Source organism: Thermobia domestica, chromosome 3 (assembly GCF_964235325.1).
Source record: "Thermobia domestica chromosome 3, izTheDome1.hap1.1, whole genome shotgun sequence".
Taxonomy (NCBI): domain Eukaryota; kingdom Metazoa; phylum Arthropoda; class Insecta; order Zygentoma; family Lepismatidae; genus Thermobia; species Thermobia domestica.
The window spans coordinates 308641163-308654167 of NC_137456.1; the positions used below are offsets into that span (position 1 = coordinate 308641163).

General features: G+C 36.1%; 1 protein-coding gene across 1 annotated transcript in view; it reads right to left on the bottom strand.

Moving 5' to 3' along the window:
- The window catches only part of Msh6 (DNA mismatch repair protein Msh6), a 180944-nt gene that overhangs the window by 86761 nt on the left and 81178 nt on the right, over positions 1–13005 (bottom strand). The window contains exons 4-5 of the mRNA XM_081752554.1: positions 9191–9343; positions 5627–5730 (exon numbers count right to left, since the gene is read on the bottom strand). Of these exons, the coding sequence (XP_081608680.1) occupies positions 5627–5730; positions 9191–9343 (257 nt within the window). The remainder of the gene's footprint in view (positions 1–5626; positions 5731–9190; positions 9344–13005) is intronic.

The window sequence follows — 13005 nt, forward strand, 5'->3', positions numbered from 1 at the left end:
TTACCACGATCATCTATTGTTTTCATGGAAGGAGGTCGGTAATGCCGAAACCAAAAATTCTCGCGATCACTAAATGAACAATACATTATTATATTGTTTAAGACTACTGATTGCCATTTCGGGAGATGGAGGGTCCATACATGGTAGGTAATGGAAATACTGTCCAAAGGAGGATTTAGGAAGAAATCCCTTCCGAACCAAAACTGGCATACTATTCTTCTTATTTGGTTTTGTTATTGTTAGGCATGAAAGATAATGTGGGGGAAGACGGTTGCTCACAGTACCCACAGGACGCTGTTGATGTCAAACACGGGCCTGACCATAAATCACCCACTTAAAAGTCGTCTGTTAGGCCATTGCTCTACACAGCTGTAGATTAGCAAATTAAATTCTGGAATAAAAACCTTTCACATAGCCAGGTATGATATTTTGCACGCACTTTTGGGATTTTTAAATGTTAGTTATCAACATATTAAGTAACAAATACGAGCAGTGAGTAATTTTAAATATAACACAAAAAATACGTAGATACAATTTAAATTACACTTGAATAATGTACCATCTTTACGTATTACACATATACACACACATACACATTAACCACATTCACGTTCCTAAGTCTTTTATTTTCGCAGGGCCTGAAAGTCATCGAGATATTGAAAATGAAGAAACTGGAGTATACGCTGCGATTAGACAGCTTTATCTGAAAGGAACATTCTGAAATCATCTTAGTTATTCTCAATACTTTACGTGACAATCTTCATATAGGACGGTCAAATGCTGAGTACAAGAATTAGCAAAACGTCTATTCCTTCTTGGACATGATGCTGCAAGATCGTAGGCTGTCAATACGTCAAATAAACACATTTGGCATCTCCATCTGAAGGAGTCTTGCTTCAAATTTTCTGCTCCCTACGTCTTCTAATACGTGAGCAGAAGCGCATTTGGCACATCATGTCAATGAAAAATCTGGAACAGTATGAAGCTGATACAAACCATTTTTCTTATATTCGTTACAGTGGTTGAATGCTAGTTTCATCAATATCAGTAGGAGAAAAAAACTAAAGCAATGGAAACATGAATCATCTCGTATTCAGCTTTGTCGTAGCAACAATCCAATAATGGGACTTCCAACTGTTTCTTAGTCATCCTACTTGTAAGATTTTGTCTGATAGACTACCATCTCTTTCCCCATTTAGACAAAATTGTATACGTTTTGTCAGCCTCAATGCCACGTAAGCCGTAGAGGATTTCTCAGAATCACACTACCTTCCAGGACTGCCACAATCACACTAAATGATTTAGGAACATGACTGGTTAATGATCATAAGTAAAGATGGTACATTATAAAAAAAAAAAAAAAAATCGTTTTGCTTGTATGTCTACCTATTTTCTGTATTAAATTAAAAATTTCAATCACCCCTCGTAAAAGTTACATTCAAGAGTCTTGTGTTGTTCAAATAATTACGCTCACAAAATAGTGTGTATTGAAAGAAAAAAAGTGATAACGTATAACATAGCATAGAACAACCCTTAGTATACACGCCAAACCAGAATTTATGTTGATGAAAACAAAATTAATAGACTGTTTAACATTCTTTTATCACTGTCTTTTCATGATATTAGTGTTCTCTTTTCCCCCTCTTTTTTATTGATAATCAAACGATAAAATATTCTTTGGGTGTATATATTTATATGAGTGTGTGTGTCACAAAGGTAAACCTGTTAAATATAGAATGTGAGCGACGCAGGTGTATAGCATTATTTAAACAATCACCCGTTACTTGAAAAATATTTCAACTATTATCAGTTTATTTGAATAATTATTTAAACAATATCCGTTATTTCAATAACTACCTCAACAATCATTTGTTATTTGAATAATTATTTCAATCATCTTCCGTCATTTGAATAATTACCTCAACAATCATTCGTTATTTGAATAATTATTTCAACCACCTTCCATCATTTGAATAATTTTATTAACTATGTTATTTGAATAATTATTTACCTAAACAACCATCCGTTACTTGAATGATTATCTAAACAATCACCCGTTGTTAGAATAATTATTTAAACAACTATTCATTATTTCAATGATTATTTCAAAGTCATCCGTTATTTGAACAACATTTAAACTATTATCAGTTTATTTGAAACAGCCATCCGTTATTTCAATAATTACCTCAACAATCATTCGTTATTTGAACAATTATTTCAACCACCTTCCATCATTTGAATAATTTTATTAACTATGTTATTTGAATAATTACACTGGTTAACAAAGGTTTTGTTACATAAAAGGAAATACCTGTTCTTAAAGGAACTTTTTGCGCTGAACTCGAATATGCTCTCGGTTTTTCTCCATCACGTACGATTTTCCCGTAACAGAGGGATTTTCGGGAAAATCCCTCAAAAATTTCCCTTTTCGTTTATTTTACACCCCAAAATCTTGTCCCCTTGCATATACTAACATAGAAATTATACCTAAGTATACTTTGATTCATATTTAACAAACCCTCCAAGTTTCGTAATAATCGCTTTATTCTTTCTAGAGAAATAAATATGTTTGTATGTATACTGTGTGTACTGTTTATTGCACCTTACAGTAATGCTTTCAGATCTCTTAAGTTGAGGTAAAACGTTTTGCTTTATTACCACAAACACATATATAAAATATAATACAATATAATTTACAAGTGTGACAATTTACAATAAACAATAATACAAATGTACCAAAAGGTCATGAAAAGACAATCAAAACTATCACAATATATGAAACTTCCATTGGGTTACAAAAACGTACACTACTTCCTTCTTTTGTAAGAAATGTTGCATTCTCTAACACGACCCCAACAATAGTCCCCCATCATTGAAGGATCCCATCGTCCCTGGTACCTTTTCTCCATTGCCATTATATCTTGGTGGAATCTTTCCCCCTGTTCGTCGCTGAGAGCACCTAGGTTAGCAGGAAAGAACCTGAGGTGGGAGTGCAAAAAGTGGATTTTTAAAGACATCCTACAACCCAACTCTTTGTATTTCTGTATCATGTCCTGTACGATTTCTGTGTAACTCTCAGCTTTGTTATTGCCCAGAAAGTTGCGCACAACACACTTAAATGCTGTCCAGGCAGCTAGCTCAGCACTGTTTAACTTACTGTCAAAGCTATCATCAAGCATTAATTTCCTAATTTGGGGACCAATAAACACTCCCGCTGAAATCTTAGCATCACTCAGGTTAGGGAACTTATCTCGCAAATACTTGAAACCTTCACCAGATGTGTCCATGGTTTTGACAAAGTTTTTCATAAGTCCTAACTTGATATGAAGTGGCGGTAGTAATATCTTATTAGGATCTACCAAAGGAGCGTATTTGACGTTGCATTCTCCAGGTACGTAATTCACTCTAGGTTCCCATTCCTTCACTTCATAATGTTTGTCATCAGCTCGGCTATCCCATAAACATAAAAAACATTGGTACTTCGTGTAACCGCACTGCAGTCCCAATAAAATACCAACTACCTTGAGATCACAACATATTTGCCAACAATGGTCCTTGTAATTTATAAGATTTAGCAAAGTTGACATGGTGTCATAGGATTCCTTAATCTTCACTGAGTGCGTAAGTGGTATAGAAGGTTTTTTTATTTCCATTATGTAAAAGGACAGCTTTAAGGCTGACCTTTGACGCGTCGATAAATAACCTCCATTCTTCTGGAACGTAAGGAATTCCTAGCTCCGCCATCAACCCATTTATATCCGTACATACGCACACATTATCTTGCATTGAGAAATAGCTTGAAAATTGAACATGCCTTTTCCTGTACACTGATATGTTCGTTTCTGCATCCAATAAGTTCCACTGCTGGAGCCTTGATCCCACAAGTTCCGCCTCTTGTTTTGTCAGGTGCAAATCACGGACTAGGTCATTAAGTTCACATTGCCGGATGAAATGTGGCTCGCGAACACAGTCAGGGATGAACGTTGGATCCTTGGATGTACATGTTGATGTCGATGGTTCATCAAGGTCATGATCATCATCAGAGTCTTTTGGCCATATCTCTTCCCAGTTGGTAGAGGGCTCGGGAAGTGGAAGTTCATCCCCGTGCGGAACAGGTCTAATTGCGGATTTAACGTTGGGATAACTTATTGTGTATTTGCTTTTTTAGAATGTCCCTTAACTACTGTAAGACAAAAATAACAATCATCCAGATGGTTGGTGGGTTCTCTCCACACCATTGGTACAGCAAATTTCATGAACCTCCGTTTCCCTTTGGCCCATGCAAGTAAAGTGACGTAGCACGACGCACAAATTATGTTGGATGCCCAAGTTTTGTCCTGATCTCCCACACGACATCCGAAATATATATAATATGCAAGTTTCACCGATGGCGTAATGGATCTACACTGTCCTTTAACTACAATCTGGCCACACACATAACAAAAACTATTTGGTGAATTAACACACGAACGCCGTCCTCTTGACGCCATTGTACTGATCACAAACTAAACTTCTGGTCTTAGTTGGGTATAATGCCGTTAAGATCAAACATGAAAGCACTCTTAGCAGCAAAGACAACTTTGAAAGTGAAGTCTGTATTCCATTCTTTCTTTCTTTTGCATTCTGTTACATTTGATAACAAATATTGATAACCATTTCATGAACAAAACGAAAAAACTTGGAGAATTGTATATATATATATGTATTAAGATATACATATACTGTACGTTTAAAACAAATATACGTTGGAAGTACATTCTATTTTTATACACGTTTCTAGTTTACAGAGAGCAATACAAATGTGTTGTTGACTATTGTAAATATTCATTTTTATGTCTGTGTGTGTAGTAATAAAGCAAATCGTTTTTACCCCAACTCAGGAGATCTGAAAGCATTACTATCAGGTGCAATAAACAGTGCACACAGTATACATACAAATATATTTATTTCTCTAGAAAGAACAAAGCGATTTTTACGAAACTTTTAGGGTTTATTAAATATAAATCAAGGTATACTTAGGTATAATTTCTATGTTACTATATGTAAGGGGACAGGAGCTAGGGGAATAAAATATCTGAAAAAGGGAAATTTTTGAGGGAATTTCCCGAAAATCCCTCTGTTACGGGAAAACTGTACATGATGGAGAGAAACCGAGTGCATATTCGAATTCAGCGCAAAAAGTTCCTTTAAGATCAGGTGATTTTTCTCATGTAACAAACAAGAAGTTTAAATTTGTTAACTAGTGTTATTTACCTAAACAATCATCCGTTACTTGAATGATTATCTAAACAATCACCCGTTGTTAGAATAATCATTAAAACAACTATTCATTATTTCAATAATTATTTCAAACAATCACTTATTATTTGAATAGTTATTTCATCAATTATCAGTTTATTTAAACAATCATCAATTATTTGAATGATTATTTCAACAACCATGTTATTTGAATAACTATTTTAACAATTACTCGACATTTGAATAATTTCGCGAATAAATGCATGTAATTCCAACAATTTTATTCGCATATAGAATTATCTGAATTTTACTAGCACTAGTCCCTAAAAAAGTCCATAAAAAATGACATGCACATAGTATACGATTGTTAAAAGTTACTCCAACTCACCTTTACTGGCGATTCAGGATCTGACTCTGTTTCTGGTTCCGATATAGCATTTTCATCTTCTCCAGAACTTGCTGAATCAGACTCCACCTCCATTTCTTCCTTCTCTACAATAACACAATTAGAGAAAACTTGATTACAATCTGCCTTCGCTGTCAATGAAACATACATTCCTAATGAAATACGATTTTTCATTAATATTCTAAGTTGTCCCGTAATTTCAGCTACTTTTTTCCGCTTCAGGTAATTATCTTCTCTCTTTCTAAACCAAACAATACCAGAAGATATCTTCGTTCACAAGTAGGACTGCACCAAACATTCTCAGCCCATTGAAGAAAAAAAAAAACTATTTTGCCTAGTAGTGCCATATAAACTACTTGTAGGAGAAAGTAGACAGATTTCAAAATAGAAATCACTACTATGAACTAGCTTTAGTACATCTTTACTACCTTCCTTTTCCTCCTCCTTTCTTTCTGTGTTAGTAATACAGACAACATTCTGGATTCTAGCTAGAGAAACTCGTTGGTGCGACTTCGAACTCAATGAAGTTCCTAATACTCCTTTGCACACTCGCCGTGAATAAGTTTTCTTAAATTCGAAGAGCTACCTCAATCCCTTTCTCGGGACTCCCAAAACAGTAGATTCATACTTGCTTCAAGAAAATGATTGAAAAATCATCAGGTCCCCTTAACACTTCCTAAACTTCCCCTTAAATTAATTTCACAAAATTCGAAGCCTAGCTAAATCATTTTCTAGCATCTAAAAAAGATTTATCAGCTCTTTCATAGAAAGCGTTGTGATAAAAAGAAAAGAAATGAAAATTATATACAGTTATGCCGTTGTTAGCTCCCTGAAAATTAATGTCATCATTTTAGCCTACAACTATCTCAGAAGTAGTGTTACCGTGAAAGGGTGGTTTAAACAAAACTCAAAAAGTGGAGCGTTGACAAGCAAACTGGAAATATGTGGGTAAGCAGCATTAAACCTCTGTCAAATGGCGCAATATATTTGGTCTAGGAATTAATTCGTGCGGTTGGTACGCACACATTGAAGCTGTAGTACAAACACAAAATACATAAATACCTTAAGAAAAATATTGTCCATCGCTAGCCACCACTTTCGCCCATCTGTCAGGCAATGTACGGATTCCGTGGCGAAAGAAGTCCTCATCCTTGGAAGCGATCCAGTCAGAGACCCATGTTTCGATATCTTCTGAAGAAGTAAACCGCTGTCCAATCAAATCGTTGTTCATGCAATCGAACAAGTAGTAGTCCGAAGGAGCAACGTCTGGTGAATACGGCGGGTGGGGTAAAACTTCCCATCCGACATTTTCTAAATAGGTTTTGACCGGTTTTGCGACATGTGGGCGAGCATTATCATGTTGAACAATAAGTTTATCGTGTCTGTTCTCCCATTCTGGTCGTGTTCTGGCCAGAGCTTGCTTCAAACGCATTAATTGTCGTCGATAACGTTCTCCATTCATAGTTTCACCCGGTTGCAGCAGCTCATAGTACACCACACCTTTCATATCCCACCATATGCACAGCATAACCTTTGCACAGTGAATATCTCGTTTTGGTTGTGATGGACCTGGTTCACCTGGTTTCACCCAGGCCTTTTTTCGTTTAGGGTTCTCGTAATGGATCCACTTCTCATCACCCGTAATAATTCGATGCAGAAACCCCTTTCTGCTCTGTCGTTGAAGCAGCAATTCGCAAATGGTTTTTCGTCTTTCAACGTCTCTGTCTTTCAATTCATGTGGAACCCAATGTGACATCTTTTGAATCATTCCCATGGCTTTCAAGCGTTTGGAGACTGTTGTTTGATCAACGCCTAATGCTGCTGCAAGTTGTTCCTGCGTTTGACACGAATCCTGCTCGAGCAATGCTGTCAATTCTTCGTCTTGAAATTTTTTTGGCTGTCCAGCTCGCTCTTGGTCTGCCAAGCCGAAATCACCACTTCTAAACCGTGCAAACCACTTCTGACACGTTCGCTCAGCTAGAGCATGGTTACCATACACTTCCACCAAAATACGATGACTTTCAGTCGCACTTTTCTGCATGTGCAGCAGGACACCCCGCAAAAACACTTTATCAGGCACAAATTGCGCCATGTTCACTTAACTACAAACTGGTGTTGTTGACGCTTTAATCCACTGCCCTATACTACGAACGATACGCGATGACAGGGGTTTGCAACACATGTGTGGATACACGGAACTGTGGGACGCTCCGTTCGTTGCGCCATCTCTTGTCCACCCGCACGAATTAATTCCTAGACCAAATAAATAGAATGCGTTCGGATTGAGCAGCATAGCCTATTAAATGGCAACTACTCGTAACGCAAAATTCATTACCATGCCACAACGCAAAGGACCATAGAGAATTGCTTGTCATCTGCTATTGGAATGGTGGCACGTATGCCTCAGGCTATAACGAGCACGTGAATACCGGGTTGACTGATAGACGATCTTTTCCTCGGTCGAATCTCGCTTCAGCATCTCCTACACTGATGGCCACATAAGCGTTAGACGCTATCGTGGTAAGCACAATAAGTACGTAATGCGTAGCATCATAGCTGCCGAACAGCAGGTGTGATAGTGTGGAGCAGTGTCGAACACAAAATGCGAAATTGTGTGCTATACATTGAGGAAAAATTGAGAAGAGACTGCTACATCAGGATGTTCCAAAGGTCGAGGTCGTATCCCTCCTTTATAAACATCTCTGATGCTTTCTCTGACGCAACACGTCATACTGATTTCTCAAGATAAGAGTACTGCACAGTTCTGAAATTGCAATCACTTCTATCAAGTCATGCAACGAATCTGTGGTATAAATTTCAATTCCACTCAGCAATTATGGGTGTTGCAATATTCGCAAACACTTTACAATTCAGCGCTATAGAAGCAAAACCTGCTAAATCCATTTTTTCAATTTTGTCAGGAAACGAAAAAGTGACTCCCTTATGTTTCAGAATTGTTGAACAATTGTATTTCTTTAGTGGTAGATTTCCCTCATCTGCATTAAGTAATGACCACTAAACAAAAAACTTGTTCAACCATTCTGAAACGTAAGGGAGTCACTTTTGTTTCGTCTCCTGACAAAATTGAAAAATGGATTTAGCAGGTGTTGCTTATATACCCCTGAATTGTATTTACTAAAATGTATTGTCAAAAGGTTCCATCGAAAGAACACATGGAAGTAGAATGCCCGTACCAGAAGTCAGGTTTAAAGAACAAAGAAGTGATGTATACGTATGCCGTTTAGTATTACTGCCACACCAGTAAAGCTAAGTTCAAAATTCTTTTTCCAAACACTGCTTAAATTTCTAGCTTCTTCTAGGTCCAGAAATAAATTTCATGTTTTTCTTTCTTTTTTTATTATGTTTTTACGGGGAAAAGCCACCATGATACAGTGTGTTAATGCTAATCGGAATTCTTATCTCTGTAGGAGGTAAGATGAAATGAAAATAATAATAATAATATAATAAAACAAAAGAAAACAGGAGGAGGTCAAAATAATCGTACTGAAATTAATCTAGTGAAAAATAACAAAATTAAAAAATTACTTGGTTTATATTCATCTTCCGAATCCTCACTATCAAGCTCTATGATTCTCCGTCGTTTCTTTGGAGGACTCTCTTTCTTCTGTTCGTTAGCAGCTGCACCACCTTTTATATTCTCTTTGTTCACATCCTGGTCATCATCCCCATCATCCGAATCTATAAGCAAAAGGATGGGATATCTAAACAAAAACGAAACTTACGGACAAAAGAATCTTGAAGTAAACTTAATGTAACGAATTAAGTTTTCAGATGCAGATAAAGACGATATATGATTTCAAAAGTTTTTTTTTTTATTTTTTAATTCTCTTTTCTTATTATTATTTCATTTTAAATACTGAAATCACAATGACGAGAAAAATGACCAAAGAGAAACTGATTGGATTACATTCTGTAACACGAAAATATTTTGAAACAGAATAAAGCAGCTTTATAAAATGATCATAAATATAGGATTGAATTTTGTCTTCAAAAACTGGCAATACTACCGCTACCTCTAGTATATGCTTTAAGTGGCTAATGTGAGCATCGAAGATTTTGGAATCATTTGAACGAATTTGACAGAAAAATGGAAACTGAAAACTTGAATTATACTATGACACTAAATTTTGTATGGAACGTATTGAAATTGCAGGGCAATGTATCGCAGGCATACGAAAAGTATGCTTTATCGAAAGCACAACTTTCCTAACAGTAGAACATTTTTATACCAAAAATGTAAACCCTCTAATGCATTCACATTTGCGTTTACCATTAAGAATGATTTGTGATAAACTGAATGTGAAGCATGGAATAAGATTATGCGATTCTGACCAGTGGAAAATGTGCAAGAAGAGTATCTTAAATAAATAAAATAAAATATATAAAAAGTTTACCTAGATTTTACTAATGTTATACAAATTAAGAAAATATACTCAAAAATATGGTTGTGGTGATGAATCACTAACTTTTTAGTGAACCTGACACCAAACGTCTACGTGAGAAGTGGAATATATTATTCTCTCTTCGTTCCGAAAGAGCAAGGCAGAAATAAAATAATCATTTAAAAACTGACGTCTTATTTTACATAATAAATCAAGAAAATATCCAACCACACCAATTCCTTTATAGGTTCGAATTCAGTGATGTACAAAAGGTGAATAAAAACGCACGAGTGGGTCGTAATTTGAACCTGGGTCTCCATCTTACCAGATCATGTGATTACCACTACATGCTAACCAGTTCGCTCCCTGAACAGCCATACATTCTATTACACTTAAAATAATATCTTGTCAGTTTAACGTCCCACGTTTACACCCTTTAGGCTAAGGGAGATTATGATTAAAGCAAGTGAATGATGATGGAATAATTTGTGGAATAAGAAAATATGAGAAAACGGGAGTACCCCGAGAAAACCCATAAACACGATGTCTATCACTCTTGAAGACGCTGTTCAACCACTCAGACCACATCACCTGTACCACAAGCCCTATTGTGTCTCAAGAACCCTGGGTCTACATTACAGAACACCACGTCCAAGCACAATTCAAGCTGTGGGATACAGTCCATATGGTCTGAGTGGTTGAGCATCGATTTCTAACTGTAGAATATATGTCTGTTCAGGAAGTGGACTGAATAACGTAACGCATCGACGTGATAAGACGGAGGACTGGATTCGAAACTCGATTCAGTCGTATACCATATACTGAATTACGCATAACGAAGTTGTACCTCAAGGATAGACTTTTAAACAACATATGATCGTGAAGTACTACACAACGAAAATCGTGAGCTTCTAATATAATAACATCTTTTGTTATTTTCCACTGCCTGTCCATCACTAAATGTCTGACCAAGCATTTGAATAATGAAACAACATCCTATTTACCTGATCTCACATCCTTTTACTTTTTTTCTTTTCCACAGCTAAGACTTTTACCCTTCCTTGAAAGACTCATCACTACGGATAAGTAAACAATATATTTAAAAAAAAAAAAAAGTATCGAACAAGTCGAAGATGGTCACACTTGACGACTCTCAATATTGCCAGGAAGAGTGACAGACACATTTTCGTGTATAACAACTCAAGAGAACTACTTTGAAGGTATATGTTAATTGCAGATGTAGGATACGTATATCTATATCTATATATACAGGGTGTTACAAAACAACACCGACAACGTTTGGGAGGTGATTTCTGACACCAAGATAAGACAAAAAGTATGGACCATCCTGGGTGCGCAAATACTTCCTTTCGGACTTATAGGCTGCCGAAAACATGAAAAAAATAAATTTTAAATGCCGGGTCAAAACTTCACTTAGGAATTAATATGTGTACTATCCAAAAATACATGTTTCAGAATCCTGCGGTACTCATGCAACAATTTTTATAGAGGAAGTTTGGCTACAGGCATATAATTTGAAATACTCACCAACTACCTCTGTAAAAGTTGTAGGAACATGGGATATTTGAACTTGACCCGACTACAGAAGATCCCATGGTTTTGGAGCTATGGGCCTTTAAAGTTCATTTTTTCATGTTTTCGGTAGCCTATAACTCTGAAACGAAACATTTGTGCACCCAGGTTGATCTATACTTTTTGCCTTATCTTGGTGTCAGGAATCACCTGCCAAACGTTGTCGGTGTTGTTTTGAAACACCCTATATATATATATATATATATATATATATATATATATATATATATATATATATATATATATATATATATATATATACACAAACAAATGAAGGTGACTATGATCAAAAGTGTCATATAGATGAGGTTTGGGCCTGGGATGGTTTTTATCATTTCACTTTGATGGTGTAGCTTAAGGAGGGGATGGGGAGATATTAAAAATGATCGAAAATGACAAATATTAGTGTCGAATCCGTAGTTTTCGGGATCGCTGAGACGACCGGTGACAGTTCCGATGCCATTTAAATCCAACTTCACACTTTTATGTCCAAAATGAAACGTATTCAGCCCATGCGAAGAACTGGTATTCTGCTAGTACTTCTATATAAAGTAATGCGCGTCTGTGTGTCATCTGATTTTCCCATAGAAACGAGTGACCTAGAGCTATCAAACTGGTACATTGATATATCTTCACTAGATCTAAATCTGTACAAAGCCCTTTTTTTCGACTTTCAGCTCGGAGGGGTCGAATATGGGAGTGAAAATGTACGCATGTTTCTCGCTGTTTCTAAGACCACACTGCATTATGCAACCATCATTACGTCATGCTTGTGCACGCTTACACAACACCTGAGAACAAATACCGGAAAATTGAGGAAAAACAATTTTTCTTCTTCTTTTAATCAATGTTCTGAATCGAATCTCAGGAACGACGGATATTCACAGCTAATATTGAATGATTAAAGACACGTAAGAAAAAATGTATTTGGGTAATGTATTGCTAAAAAGTTGCTAAAACGAGAGATGAAATATGACTCCAAATTTGAGGTGAAATGTCGCTAAAAATTAAAACCATTAACACTTGCGACATAATTAAGACTATATAGTATTCATTTTATACGATTTTTAAATATGGCCAAAAATTAATTTTTTCTTTTGTAAACTATTAACACCAGTGATGATTTCAGAAGACTCAGGAAGGACTTTGAATAAATGCAGTTGTGAAAATATTGGTGAACTAGGTTGAACTTGATCGGAGAAATGCTTCCGGAGTACTTTCTAGCTCCCAGAAAGTTGGATTTTCAGCCAGGACACCCCCTGAAATCATCACTGTCTAACATCCATTCCAGTGTCTAAGTCTCGTTTCTACAACTAATTTGCTTAATATTAATGCTGCCTTATTTATGACTTGTGATTTATGCAA